The sequence below is a fragment of the Miniopterus natalensis genome, chromosome 21 (genome assembly GCF_054644295.1).
Source record: "Miniopterus natalensis isolate mMinNat1 chromosome 21, mMinNat1.hap1, whole genome shotgun sequence".
In the NCBI taxonomy this organism is placed as follows: domain Eukaryota; kingdom Metazoa; phylum Chordata; class Mammalia; order Chiroptera; family Miniopteridae; genus Miniopterus; species Miniopterus natalensis.
Genome location: NC_142101.1, coordinates 10,598,314 through 10,620,616, shown reverse-complemented (window position 1 = coordinate 10,620,616; position 22,303 = coordinate 10,598,314). Strand labels below are relative to the sequence as shown.

The 22,303-nt window shown below is 40.3% G+C and overlaps 1 protein-coding gene across 1 annotated transcript in view; it reads left to right on the top strand.

Annotated features, from left to right (window-relative positions):
* Nucleotides 1-22,303, top strand: part of AKT3 (AKT serine/threonine kinase 3) — a 139,684-nt gene that overhangs the window by 6,987 nt on the left and 110,394 nt on the right. Inside the window, exon 2 of the mRNA XM_016201398.2 lies at nucleotides 2,181-2,337. Within this exon, the coding sequence (XP_016056884.1) occupies nucleotides 2,292-2,337 (46 nt within the window). The 5' untranslated portion in view covers nucleotides 2,181-2,291. The remainder of the gene's footprint in view (nucleotides 1-2,180; nucleotides 2,338-22,303) is intronic.

The following is a 22,303-nucleotide window of genomic DNA, read 5'->3' as shown; positions in this document are numbered from 1 at the left end:
TTGGATTCTTTACTGAAGGGTTTTGTGGTTGGTTTGTTGCCTGTCTTTAATAGTGAAATGGGTCTTGTCTTGAACTCTGTGGCCGCATCCTGTGGCATTTCCCAAAGTGTGTTCCTCTGGATATCAATACATGTTACTAAAAAAAAAGGGGGGGGAGGGGGAGCCCTGTGTGTCCAAATAAGTTTAGGATATGCTGAGATATTTAATACGTTAACTAATGTTTCAAGAGGAAGACATGGTTTATAGAATTTCCCCAGAATTTCTTTTAATCTGTCAAACGTTTTTTGGGAAAATACACCCAGGTTCTAACATCCCTTTCGGCTCTGCACAGTAGGAGAGCCTGGTGGTGTTGAGGACAGGCCTGGCCCTCCCTGTAGGCTCTGCCTGCAGCCCCAGGGTGCACAACGGGGGTCATTTTCTATTGAGCCTCAGGTAGTTAGTCTCCATTCCTGACTGCTCAGTGATTAGGCTGTGAGCTTAATTTGCATTGGGGAAAAGAACTGTAATTCAGTTTAGTACTAGCCAAGGAGTCTAACCTTTACTTACTGCTAGGCCCTATTTATCAGAACCCAGTTTGAGAAAACAGTATATTATCTAGTCCATGTATCAATTTTTTTTGGTTATCTGAAATTTACACCTGTGTTCCTGGCCCACGTTTTGGTCCCTTTCTGTGGTAATGCTTTCACTTAATTTTATCTTGGTAGTTCCCTTTTTAGGTTGAGAGCGACAATAAGAAATTGCCTTGTAAAACCCATTGCTACTTACGTGGGAGGATATTTTTGAGGACTTTGTTTTTTGCACTAGAAGGTGTCTTGTAAAGACCCATGGGAAAAATTGCAGATTTTTGTCACAGGAAGAATTATATTCCTTCTGAGCAACTTCTTTTTTTTTTTCTTTCTAAAACTACTTATGGGTACTGTAAATATTGAAACCTATAGTGTTTCCTTATTTACATTGCTTCCTGAAAGCTTGTGCTAAATTTGTGGCCCATCTTTCACAAATACATAGACTTTTACTTTGGCTTCTTTTTATCTTTCTTTAAGGCAGCGATTTTCAACCTTTTTCATCTCGTGGCACATATAAACTAATTACTGAAATTCTGTGGCACACCCAAAAATATATTTTTGGCTGATCTGACAACAAAAGTAGGTATAATTTTGATTCAGTCACACTGGATGGCTATTGTGATTTTTTTATTTGATAGTCTAAGGGGAAAGAGGTCAGTGCCCCGACTAAATAGTCAGGTATTGCATATTTTATTTACATATTTTATTTATTGGAGTGACATTGATTAATAAAATTATATAGATTTGTGCCGCGGCACACCAGGTTGAAAATTGCTGATTTAAGGTAACAGTTTTGGAGCAAAGAATGCAGGCCGTGGGGTCAGCCCGGGCTCCGATCTTGGCTCCATCGTTTTGTGTTCAAATCGGTCAAGTTGCATAATCTCTGTGAACCTCAGTTTCCCCATCTGTGAAATGGAGTTAATAGTAAGGTTGCTGTGAAGATTACCTGAGAATAATAGATTTAAGTGCCTGTATGAGTTCTTGACACATTTTGAATATTCCACACTTTTTTACGTTTTCATATTCCATTTCACTTTGTCTACTTTAAAAAAATAATTGATTTTATATTGCTTATAATGTTTTACTTATTGTAATCAACCTAAAATATTTCCTGGAAAAAGGCAGAGGGATCATACCTAAAGGTTGGTTTCTTAGCACATGGGATTTTACATAAAATACACCAATTAAAAACATTCGCAATCGCTTTCCCATAACTATTTTTAAATTTACAGAGATTTTGAAACTAGACATAGATGAAGATTTACTTATAGTCCACTCAACTTTCACTCTCTTCCCTTTCACCTCAAACACACATCACCAAACAGATTTTCTGTACTATTTGTGTAGGTATGACAGTGGTTTTCTTAAGACATTTTTTATTGCAACCTCTTAGGTTAAAAAGTTTCACTATCGTTTGAAATCTGTCACAAGACCAGGGATGTGCATTCATGATACAACTATTTCATAAATAAGTCCCCCAGTTTGAAGAGCTAGCCTTTTAAGCGAGGTCAGGCCAGTTGAAGACATTTACAAAGAATTAGTTGTTTGTTATTGCTGTGTGAGTTGCAAGAATGGAAAAAAAAAAGAAATTCTTTCTTCAATACTTCCTTCCAGGCTGAGTCATCACTAGAGAGTGGGAAGGGCACCAGCGGCAGAGAATCCAAACCCCAAAGCTGATACCACAGAGTCCCATTTCTCCAAGCTGGGGGCTGGAGGGGAGCCATCATGAGCGATGTTACCATTGTGAAAGAAGGTTGGGTTCAGAAGAGGGGTAAGTGTTCCACAAAACCAAAATCATCAGGTTGGTAAGTGTGCTAACCCTTGGCGGTGTCCTGGAAGTTGGCACTTTCTCTGATGCTGTTAACAAAGTAAACTGACATACTATGTCCAGTAAGAGAGAGATGATATTTAACATGCGTTAGGAATATGCTTGTTATTCAGGAATTCTTTGTAATTCTTGATTTTGATCACTTATAATCAAGTTTGGCTTTCTGGTGTGTCGTGTGCATGCATGTTACAGAAAATTCGTGTTGTGTTTTTCTGTGTTGTCTACAGACTCTGCAATCCAGAGAGAAATCTTTAGAATGATTTCGTATCTGAAAAAGTGTCTCACTTGTATGCATTTCAAGACATGTAAACATAAGTAAAATTACTCAATTATATTAAGCCAGTTTGGGTGGAGGTAGGGGAAGGGCTTAAAATAGGAAAGGGGGAGGAGGGTTCACCCACAAACTCATGGATTCAACAGTCTCATGAGTAGGTAAGTAAAGTCCTGAAGTAAAAGACCAAATGAGGAAAGGGTTTGTGTTTATGTTTAATTTTATGTTTTTATTTTTCATGATCTACTTTTAGCACTTCTTGTTTACTCCCACTTCAGCTAAATAATTCAATGCAGTATTATACTTGTGTAATATTAAAGGGAAGAACTAACTCTTCAATGTAAAATGTATTTTATCTTCTACAAGATCACCTGCTAAGGTGATCAATGTGTTTATTAGAAATCTAGAGTTTGGACTAGTTGCCAGGCAACTACTGTTTATCCACGTGGCCAAGTTGAGTAGGATGAGGGCTGTTTCATTCTCAGGACTTTCAAGTTACTATATATCTATTTTCTGGTTAAAAGTTGCCTCTTAAATAGTGATTTTAATATTCTTTTAAGGTCTGTGGTTCATACCTATGCTGAAAAGCTGTTGCCAGCAGTTAAATGTGATTATGTATTATTCCGCCTTTAGAAGTCAGCCTTACTGAGTTAGTTACAGTTTTAAGTGTACACTTTGCTAAATTTTGCTAAATTTGTACAACAGTGGAGCAAACACTATAATCCTGACATAGAACATTCCAATCACCCGAAAACGTTCCTGCATCCCCCTGGTAACCACTAATCTGCCGTTATTATAATTTTGCTTTTCTAGAATTTCATATAAGTAGAATCATACAATATGTAGTCCTTTGAGTCTGACTAAATTTCCGATTGCATGATACTTTTTAAGATTCATCTATGTTATGTATATCATTAGTTTGTTCCTTTTCATTGTTAAGTAATATTCCGAGGAAATTCTGGACATGTGACAGTTTATTTGTTTACCAGTTGCTGCACATTTGGATTCTTTCTAGTTTCTGTCTATTACTAATAAGGCTGCTGTGAACATTTGCATGCATATGTCTGTGTAATGTGTCTTCGTTTTTCTTGGGCAATAACCTAGGCATGAGATTGCTGGGTCATATGGTAAGTGTATGCTTAACTTTATCAAAACTGCCCACTGTTGTCAAAGTGGTGGACTGTTGTGTTCAGTTTAATTTTCTTTTATGCTATTCTCATATTGGAAATTTGGAAAGCATTTTCAGATTTCAGTGCTGAATGAAGGAAGGTATTTTTAAATAAGATCATGGATGTGGGTGTGTTTTGGCAATTTTAACTAAATGTAAGCTGTTGCTATCACCACATTTTATCAGGGGTTTTGCGTGGTTGAGTCTGTTTAATTAATTGTATCTCCTCTGAAATACCATTATAGGAGGTTGGTATATAGTACATGAGATATAAAAAAGCGGAAAAAATAAAAAGAATTTATCGGTGTTTTTCCTGCATTGGTTAGGGAAAGAAAATTCTAGTGATTGTGTGTGTGTGTGCGCGAGCACATGCATATGCACATGTGCGCATTAATTTTGGGAAGTAATAGTCTTATAAACATAAGAATTTGGATAATACACAAGGCTATAAAATGAAAAGTAAAAATCTTTCTACCCTCTACCTTTTCCAACTAGTTTCTCTCCTTAGAGGTAACCATTTTAGACCTTTTGTATTGCTAATTCTTCGCTGATTACCCCAATTTTATATATAATATGCTAAACTTTATTTTCACTCATCTTAAATAATCTAGTATATCTCCACTGTGAAAAATGAACAGCTTCACTTTTAATACTTATTGTCTTCATTTTTTCTCTTTTTGGAATTTATGGTTAAACTTCTAGCTCTTGCATAATTGATTCTATAAATTATTTAGACATAATCTTGCCACTTTATGAGTTAAGAAAAATTAGTACCCCTCACAATCTTTCCCTTGAGTCCCTTACATTTCTTCTCCAACCTGTGTCAGCTATAACATTTGATACTTTCAAGGTTTAATAGTTATACTTGTTGATTTTGAAAAGCGGTAATCAATATTATGCTATGTAAATAATACTAACTACAGAACAAAGTAGTGTGATGACTGTGATGGGATCCATAGAGAACAAAAGGATTTCTTACATGCTATTGGCACTCAAGATAACATACTTTGGTTTGGCTTCTAGTTGGGCTATAACTGTTTTTCCTGGATTTTCTAATTGCCACATTTCCCCCTTTTTGGTAGAAGAGTGTATGCCTTTGTAATATCATTTGGTCTTCCAGCTTGGAAATCAAAGTATGCATTTGTTGAAGTTCTAATATGAATTACTTTTTTATGTGGGTATGATGCTCAGCTAAAATCATGCTATTTAATTGCATTCTTGGATAAGTTCTGTGCTGTCAGATGTCTTTTCTCTTTTTGTTTTGGATTTATTTTGCAGTTTTCTAGAGTACGTCCTGAAGTAATCTTTTCAGAAAGAGTATGCGTATGGGTGCCTGTCAACACGGTGTTTTGCACATGCCCTTTTCACTTTCACAGCTGGTACATACCTTGGCTGGGTATAGAATTCAGACTTAAAATCATTTTCCTTCAGAATTTTGAAGATTGCATTCCATTACTTCTTAGTAACCAGTTTTATTGATAAGAGGTTTGACGCTAATGTGAAGAATTTTTTTTGCAGGCAGCCTGTTTTGTTCTCTGGGAGCTTGTTGTGTTGGTGCCTCTTTATGATTATGAAATTTAAGGAGGATGAGTTGTAGTCCTTGGTAATTCATTCTGTAAAGCATTTGGCGGATCATTTGAAAATGCAGACTTATGTCTTTCTTTAGTTCTGGAAAATCTTCTGTATTTCTTTTATTATTTCAACCCTTCTAAGTTCTCTGTATTCTTTTATGTTTTTGTTTTTGTTTTTTTAATTTCCCATATCAATGCACTGTTTTAAAATTTTCCTTTCATTTTTCCATGTCTTTGTTTTTTCTCTTCGTTCTGGGAGATTTCCTTGAGTTTTTATTCTAGCCCTTCATTGAATTTTTTATTTCAGCTATTACTCTATATTCCTGGGACTTCCTTATAGGTTATGGCCACCTGCTCTTATTTTACTTACTTAACGATCTTCTTCTTAGGACGCCGAATGGATTTTATTTTTAAGTTTATTCTCCTCTTTGAATAATTCCGTCAATTTATTTTGTGTTATTTTTGGTGGCGGTAATTTTCTTTAGATGTCTGGTGATCCCTGTTTGGGTATATTTGTGAATGAAAGACTGGGGTTGCTGGTAACGTCCTCTGTCTGCTTTTACAATTTATGTATTTTTCCTATACTTGGAGCAGGTTAGGTTCCCCAAGAGAGGACTTGTGATGACAGAGTTTAACTGCACTCTTGAAAGCATTAGTTGAAACATTAGGGGAAACCAAATTCGGCATTTTTTCTTCCACCGGTCTTAACTTACTCCTTTAGAGGTTTCAGTATTATTTTGATAATAATTTTGTGTAAATGTCACTGTATTATCTGTTGGTGTTTGGCTGTATTTTGATGTAAAGGGTTTCTTTGAAAAGAACATTATTATTGTAAACACGCTGGGCAGATTGTTATCATCACCTGAGCTTCGGTATACTCATCTAGGAATATATATGATAATATCTGCCTTCTTACCTCACCATGTGGTTTTAAGTATTACAAGATTATGTGTGTAGAGGAGTGCTTTGCAACCACTAAACTATTAATGAAGGGTATTTGTTTTCAAAAGTTATAGCCTGTACTTTTAAAGTCAGCCCTTTTCTGAAGCTGGTATTGCTGAATCAGTTCTTAGTTTCTATTCAGATACAATCTCATTTGATTTATACTTTTTTTAAAGTTGTTCTTCAGAAAATATCTTCCAGGAAAGGGGAAAAAAGACTTAAAGATAATTATTGATATTGTGTAGCATCAATGCTTCTGTAACTTTGTTATTAGCAGAATATAGTAGGGAAACCTTTTTATTTTTAAAAAATATATCTTTATTGAATTTCAGAGAGAGGAAGGGAGGGGGGGAGAGAGAGAGAAACATCAATGATGAGAGAGTCATTGATCGGCTGCCTCCTGCACACCCCCGACTGGGGATCGAGCCCGGAACCCAGGCATGTGCCCTGACCGGGAATCAAACCCCGATCGCCTGGATCCTAGGTCGACGCTCAACCGCTGAGCCACCCCCGGCCGGGCGTAGGGAAACCTTTTTTCCTGTACTTTTCTGGAGCAATTGCAAATTGGTAAGTATGAACTGAGATAAGACATTGACATAGTATTGTTGATGCCAGAAATGACAGTGAAAGAAATCTAATGCAGCAGACACGGAAGAAAGCATTGGCTGCATTTTTCTCCTGGGGGGGCTCCTAGCAGAGCGCCTCGCAGTTTGGCTGCACATTGGCACAGGAGCCATCTCCATATACATGAAACGCTTGTGAAATTATCCCCTTCTGAGACCAGCCCATAAGGTGACTCGATATCTCTAAACTAGGTGTCAGAGTGGCTTTCTTATTTTGTTCCATTATTGCTCGAGGCAATATCTGCTATTAAGAAACTTACTGCATTAATGAAGTCCAGCCAGTTTAAAAGGTCTAAGTTATAGAATTGCGTAGATAGCAATAATATTAATCAAGGGCTTATTGTAATTTACAAAATTTTGTTTGCTTAATAGTGTTGTTTCTTAAAAACCTAAGTATGTAGTCTCTCATAGTGCAGACAGCCTTTTCTTCTATAACACATTAAAATCTGTAATGTATTTCTAGTCAATTCATAATCTTTCTGAAATTGGTACCAATTGTTTTGAAATTGGTACCGATTGAAAGGTGGTTTTATCATCAAAAACATTTTGATTGGTGAAAATGCGTGCATCACGTGTTAATTTCTTACACTTTTTCTTGTATTAATATCTAACAGATTGAATTTTCGTGCTCTAGTCCGTGTATGTAACCAGTTTGTGCTTTCAAAGAACTTTTTCCGTTAGTTTGCTTGTTCTTCCAGTTTCCAATTCAGGGATATCTGTAAACTGCCCTTTGCATTATATTTGTCTTATAGTCCGTGAACTGCTTTGTTTAGATAAACTAGAAGGTTAGAGTTTGGTCACCCCTAGCTCAAACTTTGTAAGTCTATGAGTCGTCTTACAAAACAGCTTAATCCCACTGTGCAAAACACGCTTTAGTAACATAAAGATTATAAGCTGAGTTATGTTTTCATATGTGATTGTTGTGATGTGGCCCATTATATGTTGTCATAGAAAACACAGTGTGCAGTTTTGGGGGTACTCATCCAAGTGCAAAGGCCTTTCCTTCCCCTTCACTTTGTATGTACTTGTGTCCCTTTTACTCTTCTTTTATTCACGAAGTGACTTTTGAAACAAATTATGAAGTGATTAAGGAAAAAGAACATGACCATATGATTTCCTGTTTACTCCGCAGCGAGCATTTTCCATAGAGAGCGAAGAGCTGTGGGTAGTGACTGTACAGCCACATGATACGCTAGAGAAGCCGCTTAGACTGTTGACGTGATAGGTGGAGAAGAAACATGGGAAAATTAAGCCGGTTGGTAATGACATTAAAACTCTGAGATTGAATGTATCTACCATGTGAAGTTTGTTTTTCTTAGACTTTCAGTTAGTTTGCTTTGAAAATTTTAACCAAGTAAACGAAATGCAGAGAACCATCAAATGATAAGCTTTCATGTGCATTGCAGAGTTACAGACTTGTAAAGGCGCTGTTACACGCACGCACACACACACGCATGCATGCATGCACACACGGACACACGCACACACACATCCCCTTCCCAGTCAACAGCTGGGTTTTGTGTTTTGACTCTATCCTGCAGCCTCGCTCCATTCAGATTAATTTAGTCACTCGTGAGATTTCTGATGTGGATGGTCAAGTCATCTAAGGAAAGAGCCGCAGTTCTGTTCCTTCCTTTCCCTTCCTTATGCCTTTAGTTGATTTTTCTGGTTCCACTTCACTGGCTAGGACCTCCGGTACAATGCTGAATAAAATTGTGAGCGTGGACACTCTTGCCTCATTTCTCATCTCATTGGGAAAGCATGGACTTGACCCCTGGGGACCAGGTCAGCCGCCGGTTTCTGTCGCTGTCCTGTTGTCCGGCCTGAATGTCGCGCCCCACCTTCCGTAGCTTAAACCTTCGTGTCTGCCTGTGTCCATTTATTTCAGCTCACGGTAGGATTTATGGGCTCGAACAGCCGCTCTCTGTGTTTTTTCTTCATTAAGACCCTTCTCCCACCTTCAACACTTTTTCGTGAATTAACTGAGCTAGTGCTAAAGCAACAAGTACCCCCGCTTTTGTTGTTTTCTTTCTCAGCCCGGATTGGGTAAGACCGAATGACAGTCACATTTTAATCCTGTGGTTGAACTTTATGACTGCAAGTGTTTGCCATAACACCAAGTTCCTTTCAAAAACAAACAAGAGGAGAAACGAGAGAACACTGATGCCCTTATCTCGCGCCGTTGAGAGCTGTGGCCTTCCAGCTAAAATTCACAGCTCAAGAAACAGAAGCTTCATGCATTTTTCCGACATCATAATATCAGCCGCTAGGGAAGCTGAACGTGAAAATAAAAGTAATACAGATTAGGAAGAAGGGCGAAGGGGGGACTCAGTTTCACACCTTCACAGTGAGGAGTCATTTGAAGTGGTTCCAGATGATATATTAAGAAACAGAGTCAGAGTGCCAAAAGCATTAAAAGTGGTTATTTTCGAGAAGTGGAACGGAGTGTGTGTGTGTGTGTGTGTGTGTGTGTGAATGGTGGAAGAGATACTTTTATTTTTAAGTCTTATATTCTTTCACTTGTTACTGAATTATTACTTTGTGCATATCTTAGTTAATAATAATAATAAAGTACATCCCGCACGGTCCCAATTTATTAAAATGAAAAAGCCCAGTTTTATGTGTAACCAGCATATTAAAAGCAATTATCTCTGGGTAATGAGTTTTTTTTCTTTATTGTACTTTCCTGTATTTTGTTATAAAGTGAAAATATTACTTTTATAATCAGAAAAATATTATGAAGGGGAAATATCCGGGACCTCCTGGGTATAATCTGTCACTTATTTGGCATCAGTATGACTTTTTTTTTTTTTTAATTTCTACAAGTACTATAACTTCTTTTTAAATTAAAGGAATTGTAACTGTCTTCTTTACATGTTGTAAATGGATCAGTGAGGCAGGCATTCTGCTTAAAATAACAAAAAAAATCGAGCCGACACTGACAAAACAAAGACACGTTTCCTTTTTTCACTGCAGGAGGGTAGGGTGGGCAGGGGCTGGTGGTTTAGGAGCCGGCCAGGAGAGCCTCAGAGATTCCAGCTCGCCCTCCCTGCCCCACCTTCACCTGGTTGCCCTTTTCATTCTCACACTTGTTGCTTCAGGCTTTCAGAATGGCAGCCCTGTCCCAGGCAGCCGGGAGGAGCTGCCCAGTGTCGCCCCGCTGTCCCCTTTATTAGGAAAGCAGCAGCTTTCTCAGAAGCTCACTGTCACACTTCCTTTCACGTCCTGCTGGGCTGTGTGTCCCCGGTGAGAAAGCCAGTATCTGGCTTTCAGTCCTTGTAGGGGGAGGTGCAGGGGGAAAGAAAATTAGGAACTGATGTCATGTTCGTCAACCAACAGTGTCTGCCACAAACAGTTTTGATATCTATAATTATGTTTGTACTTCAGCTTCCAATCAGATTTCCAGGACAGACAGTGGCCTTTCTAGAGGTCAGATTGCAAATCTGGCCCACAAGCGTTCTCTAAAATTCAGCCCTGTGGAGATTATTCTGAAATGCGGCCAATTTGCCTGGTCCCCGGAGAATTAAGCTTGTACTCCTAAAACAAATAGTTTGGTGTTCTGGAGAGAGAGTGAAGGAGGAGGTATGTTTGTAAAGTGATCCTCAGTTTGAATTTATTCTTGCAGAATGCGAATTTCAGTTTCTAGCCCGTGATCTGAGGATGGTGAGTTTGTAGTCTGTCCATTTTTGTTTCTGTTTTTAAATCGGAGTATGTAATGAAACCGGCAGTCACAGGCTTTGTAGTTGATGATTCCAACTGTACCAACCCAGATTATACTGGGTCAGCTAAAAATACCCAAATTATATTGTTCAAAGTATTAGGTCCTTTATTTATTTGTTTTTTTCATCCACATATTTTAATGGGCACTACCCCTTATATTCTTACTCCTCTGCACTGACTTCTTTAAAATGACTTAAATTGCAGGTGCCTGGAGTTGTCATTGTGATCTTAATGGGTTTCAGCGTTAAAATGGTACTGAATAAAATATATTACTTTCAAATTAGACTTGCTTATAAAAGTTTAGGTCTTAATAGTTGTGTTTACAATGAGTCGATAAACGTTTATCTTATGTCAGTATTTTGCAGATATTAGCCCCGAGCCATCTCTCCTGGGTCCAGAAGGTGTTATCTACCACCTTGTGCTTGTGAGAAGTGAGAGACTGTCCTCGTAAAGGAAATGAGCGTGCTCATTTCTAATACTTGGATAAACTAATTTCTTTATTTAATTATAGAAAAATATGTGCTATAGATTAGGGAGGATATGAGGTTGAAGAAACAGGTCACCTGCTGTCATGGAGCCTACAGGCTAGTGGATGGCAAACACTACTTAAGATGAGTCAGTTTCCTCATCTGTAAAATGGAGATGGTGATAGTTTTACTTCCCTCCTGAGGGTTACTGTAAGGATTGAGTTAAATCATGTGAAAGGTTTAGAGTTGTGCCAGGCACACACTAAGTGCTTCATAAATGTCAGCTGCCATTACTATTGTTATTAAAAAATAGAGACTTGTACCAAGTGCTGTGGGAGCACAGATGAGGCAGGGTTGACATCCTGGAAGAGTTAGGGGAGTGACAAAATTTTTATCTGCCCTCAGTTCCGTGCCATAGCTTTCTTGTTCATCTCTGCCACTCTAATGCCTAGGGTTTAGTAAGCCCTTTAAAAAGGTTGAATGAATGAATCAGTATGAGATACACTCACACAGCTGGGATTTTCTTAAAACATCTTAAAGTAGATGTCAGTGAAATGGGAAGGTTATAATACTTATTGTCCAGTCTTTCATGGCCTGACTAAATACTAGCATAAAATTTAGAATATTTTTTCAAGTAAGTACGTAATAGAAGATAATTTAAGAAACTGAAAAGCTATTCTTTTCAACCAGGCTTTTGAAACAAACTGGGTTTTCAAACAGTTACTATTTCAAGCAAGGACTTGGGATGCCAGTGTTTTAGACTCCAGACCTCAAGCTGAAGAGATTTGGAGGCATCACTGAAAGCCTGAAGAGCCTTAAATAGGCTGTCAGTAGAAGGTTCATAGCCTTTGAGAAGGCTGTGGGTGAGAGCTTAAAGAAAAGTGAGAAAAATGTTACCGGAAAATTGAGGAAGGAATCTTTGTTCTGTAGTGGCAGAAAGTTTAGCAGCTCTGTGACCTGCAGTAACATGGGAAGTATGAAAATGTACACAGTGAACTAGGTGATCTAGCTCAGGGGATTTCTAAGCAGAATGTTGATGATACTCCTGGTTCCTTCTTGCTGCTCATACATGAAATGTAACAGGAGAGAGGTCCACTAAAGGAAGTCCTGTTAAACAAAAAGGAGCGAGCAAGGACCTGTGAAGTTTGAAAATCCCAGCCTCTTCCTATGACCGGTGTTGCTGAAATTAAGAAATAGATTGTGGGAAAGAGAAAGTCCAGGGCATTCTCAGGAAAACATGGGTCTACAGATGAAGCTTGAAAATCCTTGAAGACCTCAGAGAGGTCCCCTCCAAGAACTCTTTAGTCAAAGAGTTAGGGGTTCTAAGGACATTTAGAGAGTTGTCCCTCAGCAGTCTCAGGAGAGCTTCAAGAAGCAGAGGGACTTGGAGAGATTTTTGGATGTGGCCTTTATCTCATAAAGGAGTAAACCATAATAAGACTCACAGGAGACCCACAAAGATTTTCTTTTTTCTTTCTCTGTCCCCCCCTTTTTTTTTTTCTTTTAAAGAAGATTGAATTGGCAGAAACACTGTCAGCCTGGACTGAAAGGGACAGAGACAGTACCAATGAAAAGGGGTCTTTGGGTGCCTGAACCTCTACAGGCAGGAAGCTGAGAAGAGTCCATAGCTTCAAACACGAGCTCCCCTCATGACCCAGAGAACAGAACCAAGAACCGAGAGGGCAGAACCGACCGGCCTTGAGTCCTCATCGGGAGTTGCCTATTGTGCTGGATTTCAGAACCGCTATGAGCCAGTGACTCCCGCCCACCTCTTGCTTTACCCCTTTCTGAGCGGCAGTGCTGTAGGAGTGTCCCCAGGCCTTTCACACGGTTGGTCTTGAGTTCCTGACCCTCAGAGACTAAGTTACTACAGTCAATAATCACATCTAATACAGTAGTCCAAAGTTTTTTATAACTTTTAAAAAATCCAGGGTACATACAGTACAATTCTTACATCTCTGGCCCATTTTACTCAGAAATACAGTGGTGCCTAAGTTTTTGAACGTCTCCTTGGATGAACATTTCGGGTTACGAACGCTGTAAACCCTGACGGAAATGCTTCGGTTTTCGAACACGCCTCGGAGGTCGAATAGGCCCCGCGGCTCCCGCTGAGGGGAAGGTCCTGAGGCCTGGCTGTCTGCTATTGATCCCTCGGTTTTCCAACGTTTTGGAACTCGAACAGGCTTTTGGAATGGATTACATTAGAAAACTGAGGTACCACTGTGATAAAAATCTGACATTTTATTGCTTTTTATAATGTTAATTCTGATATTTTTGAGGCTTTTATGTGTCAAGTTTTTGACCCTATACAATGTCCCACATTCTGGATTTGTCCAATTTTCCTCATTATTAGGTTCAGGTTGAACCTTTTTTGGTGAGAATACTGCATAGTTGACGTGTACTTGATCAAGAAGGTGATTTCTGGACCTCTTCACTATAAAGATGTAACTTTCCCACTTACAAACCTGTGGGGTCATAGTTCCCAGCAATCTTTCACTTTGGTTTTAAACTTCCATTGATGATATTTGCCTGAACCAGTTTTTATATTGTGAATTTTAGGGAAGTCGCTTTTTAATGGCCACATGTAATAGATCCATATTTGCAAGGAAAGCTGTCCTGCCACTGCTGAAAGAAGCCACTGCCATTTTTCTTTTTAAAAATTATCAGATAATTTTTTAGAATTCCTAAAAGCGAGGCTCATCAAACAGGCACGAGTGTCTACTGAATCACACCAGAGAGTATAATGCACTGAACATTAAAAGTTGTCGCCCTTGAGTACTTATCTTTGAGCAGATAAGACGCACATGACAAATAGAAGAATATTTACAGCAGGAAGCCGTAAGTGCCAAATGACTGGTTAGGCAGTGAATGCTTTCAGTGTTCAGAAGGCTATCACGTTGGACTTTGACATGTGGGCACAGCAGTGTAGGTGGATCAACTGTCTCAGCGTGTCACTAACATTCTGATACTTCCCAATAAGTACCAAGTGTCTAGCGCAAACAAAAAGAACAAAACATATTTATTGCCCCTGAAACGTATTGAGTGAGATGAAAAACACAGGCGTGTATTCGCCATAGAACCGTGTAGATGCCATGGTGCAGTTACCTTCTCAGTGCCGTGGTACATGGGAGAGAACTGGGAATTCTGTTGCTCGGCAGATGGGCGTGTGACAGGAAATGCCTCTCAGAGGAGGTGGCATTTGAGTCTGATAGGAAGGTGTTAGATTGAGAAGGGAAGACTATTCCGGCCAATAGCAGATAGGCCAAAATGTCCAGGTGTGCGATCGTGTGCCATGGTTTTAAGAGACTAGTGATGCGTTTCCAGCAAGTTCAGGGGTGGTCCTGATGTGGGAGTGGAGGGTAGAAACGCTTATTGACCCCCGTGTGTGTCTGTGATTTTTTTTTTTTTTTGGTGCAGAATCAACCAGAGAAACACTCTACCACCAATTGGGAAATGAGAGGAAAAGGAGACCCTGAGGGAAATAGAACAGGAGGGATTTGTTAGGAAGCAAGAGAACTGAAATAGCAACGCCATCAGAACCAGCGGACAGGAGAGTTGACAGAGGATGGTTAATGTCATATAGCAGAGTGCTCGAAGGAAATGAAACCTGAAAAAAGGCCATTGGGTTTGACGGTAGAAGAATGTCATGAGTGCGGCTTCAGAGATTTGGGGGCTGGGGAGGGGGAGCCGTATTTCTGGGAACAAGGAGAACATGATAGATGCGAAGTATCTTATTGGAACCATTTGTTTGAAAGACCTGGAGGTGGAAAGTAGGGTAGGAATCGAATGGGGGCAGCTTGGTCAAGTGAAAACCTTGTATGTTCAGTGCAAGGTGGCAGAGGGGCACATGCGAGTGGGACAGGAGATACTACAGAGAAAGGGAATTGACGGCACCAGGCTGGGAGGAGAGTCCAGGAGACGGTTAGTCTGGAAAGGAGCGGCACGCTCCAGTTCGTCCCGGGGAAGGGGCTGAGCGTGACGGGCAGAGGGAAGGAGGGCCCTCGCATGGCTGTGTTCCCGGCGGGCGCAGCCAGCCTGGAGCGAGACTTCCTCTCCTATTTCTGTATCTCAGGAGCCTGAATGGAGGAAGTCCCCACCCACCGGCGGGACCTGCGGCTGGAGGGGGCCTGCAGAAGGCTAAAGGGCAGGGGAGCAGACACACGGTCTTTTCTGCCATCAGAAAAATTTTAATGCAAAGAGACTGTTGACCACCAAATACTCTTAATATTTTAAAATGCAGTTATCACTAATACACACAGATTTACAATCACCTTATTTAGGAGTGCTAAATGTATTACTGGGTTTCATTTTAAAAGTTTAGTTAGTATATAAATTTAAGCTACATTTTATATAGATAAAATTGTTGATCTAATTTTTAAATTTTAAAAATCTGAAGCATGATACACACACACACACACATATACAGGGTGTCTCCAAAAATGTATACACTCTTTGAATAATTATTAATTCCAATGGGTTAAATCTGAAAAGAAAGTAACATCAATTGAGCTGTCAGCTGTTAAAGTGTATGTACATTTTTTGGGGAACACCCTGTATTTTTTTTTTTTTTCCTGAGGGCTTTTCTCTATGAGGATAATTAGTCAGGACTCTTGAAATCTGAAGCAACAAGAACCCAACACAAGCGTAAGCAATGAAACAAAAAAATTAAAATAAAAGTAGGGATGGATTTATTACATTATATAAGTGAGGATTCCAAGCTCGACTGGCGTCCAGCCTTCGCTCTTCTGCGTTCTGCTCTGTTTCTGCCTGTGATGTTCTCATTTTCTTGCAGGCTTCTGCTCCGAAGTAGGCATGTGGTTCCTGGCAGCCCCAGGGTAACATGACTCACTGTCCCAGAGGAACATCGTCTCTTTTCCACCAGCCATATAGTAAATTCTGGAGTCGGTCCTGTTTGTGTTACTGTCCTGCCCCTGGTTATCACTGTAGCCTGGGGTGTAGCACAGTCGGGGAGTCTCGAGCCTGTTATACGATCATTTCTTAGGGAGGTCACCGGATCGTGCCTTGGAGGAGCTGGCTCTAAAGCTGGCACATTTCCTTATGCATGTGTGTGTCTGTGTGTGTATGTACTTGCTCTATACCAAGCCAGGTAGTCTAATGAAAGCCTGGGGAAAGCACCAGCCCTCGATTGCTTATGTAATGGCGTAACAGCTTTTTTATTTTATGATTTCATAAAGATATTGTAACAGCCTTTTCTATTTAATAAGTAAAAGTGTTTTCCATGCTACAGATCACAATATATTTGCCCTTCGCAAAACATGTAGCAGGTGTACCTGGGTCCATTTCACTAGTAGTGAAAACAAACAAAACAGCCACCACAGAGCACACATACACACACACACCCCATCCCCCCACCCCCAGGTGTCTCGTTGGGGTGATGAAAGCAGCGTGATGGGAGAGAAAGTGTAGCTGGCATTAGAGTCAAAAAGGTCTGGACTTTTAAGATTATTAGGAGGATTCAAGATAATTATGTAGAGTCCTTGATACAATGCTAGGCTCCTAGTAGGTGCTTGAGAAGTGATAGCTATTATAATTCTACTTGATAAGCTTCGATGCTTTGTGCGATTGAAGAGAACCGTATGTGACTCTAGCAGAAGTCCTGGGTTTTAATCTTGACTCTTGTCGTAACCAGCTGCGTGTAACCAAGACGTAAACCTGTTTGACATCCCTGGGCCTGTAAGATAGATTGGTGGACTAGAGATCTTGTCTAGCTCAAAATTTCTATTTTTAATAGAGTATTTGGGGTTGCAGAAAAATATAAAAAGAATCTTAATATACTGTAAAGAAAATTAATGATCTTAGTTGTGGAGTTAGACAGAGTTGAGTTTGAATCCAACTCCTCTACTCACCAGCGTGTGAACTTGGACAAATTGCTAAACTGTGTGTCTTCACGTAAACAGTGACAACAACGATAATAATAATACTTGCTATAAAGTTTAAGGATTTATGCTCATAAACTTTTACTTTAACTAATATCCATAAAGTCCCTTCCAGGTCCAAAATTTGATAATTGGGATTATTTTTGTTACATGATATGTATTTCTTCCATCATTTCTTTTCCGATGAATTCTAGCTAGGAAGATTACTCGAAGTTACAAATGTAGAATAGTTATAAATGTAGCATGCCTATGACATGCTTCCCTAAGACCATGTGGCGTAGAGAGTCATGAGGACCTTGTCATAACAGGGTTTGAGCACTTAATGATTAACTACCTTGCCAGTAGTTAGCCTAGTAGTGGATTCTGTTGGAACATACCTGATAAAAGGTAAATTATGCCTGCAAAAAAGAGGTGTGCAGACTCCAGGCATTTGGAAATGAACTGTGGACTTGGGATCTACTAATATTCCCCCACTCAAGCCATATCTCACTTAAGATTAGTGTGAAGATCAAAGGAAATAATGTGTGTATGCCTTTTAGCACCGTATTGTCCATATACTTGTACTACTATTGTTATTTTAATTTCCTAGGAGTATTTTTTTCCTTATGGTCACCAAGCCACAGTTAGTCAAGAGCAAATCTGATGAACATACAATGCAGTTTGTACCCAAGGGTTATATTGGGACCTTATCTCAAACCCCGGCCCTGAAAAACATCAACAAAAAACTCACAAAAGCTGAAGAGCTAAATCAGATTCCCAAACTAGAATTTCATTTTCTTTCTGCTCTTGCTTTGGTTCCTGAGACCATTTTTCATGAGAATGTTTTTTAATATTCATTCAATAAATGCTTATTTAGTACTCATGCTGGGCTGGGTACTCTGTAGTTGCAAAATAGCGTTATATGAACCTATGAAGTCAGTGGAAGCACAGTAGTATACCATTGACTATGGGTAGGGTAGATGGTCAAGAAACTTGTTTAACTGTTTAATTTGGTGTTTCTGAATCTTTTTTGACCGAATCAACTCTTCTCCCCACTGAACCCATTTTCAGAAATACTAGTATGTAAGTAGGTTTCTTTGACTGGAGTTGAACAGTATTAGGTTAACTAGATGATATATATCGGGCAGAGGTGGTAGTTTATCAACAATATTTTATGGTTTTTCCTGCACTAATTGGATAACTTACCTGGTTTGCCTAGGACTGTCCTGGTTGATGCCTCTTATTCCAGTGTGATTATTAATAGTCTCTTCTTTAAACCTCAGAAGTGCCCTGGTTTGGATGATAAATTTACAGTCCCCTGTAGCTGACACTTTTGGATCACGTACTGTGCTCCAGGCACATTCTAAGCGTCTGAGATGTATTAACTCAGTCCTCACGGCAATCCTGTAAGGTTGGTACTATTTTATTCTTTTATCTTACAGATGGGTCGGCTGAGCCCTGAGAGGTTAAGAGGAAGTTTGCACACCCAGTAAGTAATGGGGTCAGGATCAAACACGGGTACCCCTGGTCCCAGGCTTTGCCCCTGTGCTTCGTGCAGCTCCGGTGTAGTTCGCAGCGATCGCTCCGTGAACGTGCTCAGAGAAGGGTGAGGTCAGAGCTTGGAGAAGACGGACATGGGCGAGCAAAGGGGATGGAAACTTGGAAATCAGGCAGAGAGTAGGAGCCAAAGAGACTGCACTTGAAGTTGCATAAAGGAGAATTTGAGGATTCTGATTTTCTCTCTAATTGCAGGCCAGTGCTAACAAACAAGTCATTAAACACACAGGATTATCTCCTTTAGAGTTTGGCTTTGTTTATCTGCAGGGCACACGTTCCTTGTCATTTGCTCCATTTGCCATTGTAATGCTGCCGAGAGAGCATAGGGACGGGACCGGGGAGGCTGGGGTCTAGTTAGCTTCCCTTCCTCCAACTGACTAGATGAATGATGTTGTTTATGTTACTTCCCCACTGTGGGTCTCATTCCTGATTTGCAAAGTGAAAGTGTTTTATTACAAGACGGCTGTTTGTTTCTGCCCTAACATTATATGACCCTGTGATCTGTGAAGCTGAAGGTACCTTTTTGGACCTGGGTTTATTGGAGTGTTGATGTTGGGGTACATTTATTGTTATAAACTCAGTTAAATGTGCCTGGACAACTTGAGGTGATGGGACGTTTCTAGAATAATAGCTGGTTTTTTCACTGGGGAACAGTTCCAGCCATGAAACCTATTTTTGAGTGGAAATATACCAGGCGTGGCCATTGCTTTTCTTCCTAGAGAGATGACCATTATTTTCAAAGTCATATGGATTTTACAAATGTTCTTACAGCCCCCTTCCTTCTGGCAGCTGTGGACATTGTTCTTCCCAGCGTGATCTGGGGTGTGCGTGTTTTAAGTCCTGTTTAATGTTCGTTATGCTAATCTCAGCTCAGTTGTCACTACCAGAGAAACTCCTCTCTGCCCCAGGCCAGATCACTAGATCACGTTATTTGTTTACGTGGTCGTTTCCCTTTTTCGTACTCTGGATTACACACAAGTCTGGTTTCATACTCCCTTCCCAGCTAGACCGAAAGCCCCTGGAGGGCAGCCACGGCATCTCTCTTGCTGACTTTCATCTATAATGTCTGGCACATAGTTGACATTCAGGAGATATTTTTTGAATAAATCACTAAATGAAAATTGTTTCCCAGCAAATATTAAAAGAGCAGAAATCTAATGGTAAATATAAGCTCAAAATACTTACTATGGCCTTTGCTGTTGCCAGACAGCGAATTCCCAAGGAAAGAATTATCAGGTGGTTGGATAAATGACTTTTATTATTGTTTGTGCAAGAACAGTGAACATTCCCTAGTACAGGAAGCAACTTTTAAAACTTGCTGGCAGAACTAAGCAGTCAGACTGTCCTTGACCCTTAGATCAAATGTTTTAGAGCCCGAGTTTCCTTAAATCTTCTTCAGTCTGGAATAAACATTTTGACACAATGAAAGATGGATTCTGTGATTTTGGGTCTCCATAAACAAAGAGCTTCAATAATTTGCTGAAACAAAGACCGAAAATGTTCTAATTTTTACTAGTTCCATTTTTTAAAAAAGTTCGTTTCCTTTCAAGTACATAACACTTTAAAATGAGCTCAGCTGTATTAGCAGATAAACATGTTGATTCATTTGGCCCAAAGCTACTGAATGAAGCCAGGAGGGGCACAGTTTGTTCTCTCTCCCACCCAGTGGCAGCATGTTTTTCTTCCTCTCCTTCCTCCCTGTCCAGGGAGGGGACTGGAATTAGTGACTCCCCTTATTTAGGTTCACCTGAATTGTTTAGGAAGGAAGGGAAAAGGTTTCTTCATGGTTTACCTTCCCTTTTTCTTATTTTAATTCTTAATGAGCATCTGCTTCTCATGCAGGGCGCAGGCCGTCGCGGGCCTGGTAAAGAGGAGCTGACTGTCACACGCAACGTCACAGTTCTTACGAAGGCATTTTACTTCGTGATCTGTTGAGTAATGACTCGTAACAACAGAGTCAGAGGTGTTGCATTTCGAGGAGGGACTTGATTTCGTATCTATATGCATTGGTGTTGGGGTAATAAATACGCTCACATACAATGAATTATGATAGAGGTTTTATAAGTGTATAAAGAAATTTTACAAGAAACCCAGGGTGATTGTTGGGATTTTGGAACAGTTTTTGGGAAATGACCAAAACATGGGGCTTTTACTATTACATAAACCCCATAAGTACTTGTGTGTTCAGCATACATTGTTTCCTGTGTGTTTCGTACCATGAGAGGTGTCCTGCACATGCAAAGATTAGTGAGAAATACACTCTGCCCTCAAACGGCTCACCACCTATGTACCGTTTCCCACAGCGGCCCTCATGAGTAGGTGGGTGTTCCCCAAAATACACTGGACATTGACTTAGCTTTGGAAATAATTGGACTGAACGAAACAGGTTTCTCTGGTTTAGGGTTCTCAAAAGTGTCCACTGTGAAATATTAAAAAGGAATTGCACTTTGTAAGATTGTCCAAAATTCCTTGATGTGATTTTTTTCTTACGAGACGTATGGGGTGGGCGCTGAGGGGAGGGGCACGTGGCTCCCCAGAGAAACTGAAGGTAAGAGCGTCGCGCACACGGTGAGCAGCAGTGACGTGGGAAGAGCACAGGGTGTAAACGTGGGGATGGGTGGTAGCTGGGTACAGACCGCAGCATCGGGTGGTGGCATCTGGGCCACTTTCCTGTGCAGCAGTGATGACCGAGGGCTCAGAGCAGAACCCAAGTCACACAGGGCAACGCAAACAAAGGGGCAGGACTGGAGGGAGGGGGCGCGGCTGGACGCACAGCTGTCACGGGAGGCTCTCCCCGTGGTCCAGAGTCCATCACCTGACACGTGTACCGGTCACTTGCTCCAGGTGACCCATCATAAGGCGCGTACTGTGAAATTTAAGAACCAGAGCCACCTATAAAGGATCTGGAGCCAGTGCCTTTAGAATGCTCAACAATCTTAGAAGCAGTAAGACGGTGGAGCAACAGTGCCTTTAAAATCCTGAAGATAAATGATTTCTAAACTAGTCTAAGCTATTAATCAAGTTTGGAGGTAAATTTAAGATATTTTCAGAGAGACAATATCTAAAAAAAATTTCCCACAAACCCTTAGGAAGCTAAGAAATATACACCGTCAAAACAAGGGACCATCAAGAAAGGGGAGGACCCGGGAGAGAGGAAAGCGGTTGAGACCCAGCAGGGGGTGAAAGGAACAGCCAGGGTGGTAGCTGCCCAGCTGGCCCAGGGTGACCAGTGCAGACTGGAGCAAGACAGAGGACAGGGAGACTTCTTCAAGAAGGTAAAATTGATCGAAATCTGATGCAAATGAATATATTCAAAGAGATTTGTCACACCGGAGAGCCCGGGGTAAATTAAGGATAAATATATAGTAGCTGAGTATATAGGGATAACTATATGAAAAACTAAGTAAATGAAAAAGCAGACAGTTACGGATTCTAAGGAAGACACAGAGTTATGCAGGAAAATAAAGGTAATTATTGCTTATTGCTTGACTCAGCTCTCAATATCCTGTGTAGTCATCATGAGTCGAGCCTTAAATATTGACCTGACCAAAGCATTTAGACAACGGGGGTGGAAGGTGCGGAGGGTCAAAGGACTAGGAACCAGCTAAGTCTTCAACTCCATCAACAGGCAGTCACTAGGTAACACCCTCAGCAGACCTTGTAAGAAGCAGTAACACAAACTGAGATGCTAAAGAGATAGAAGCTGTGAGAAAA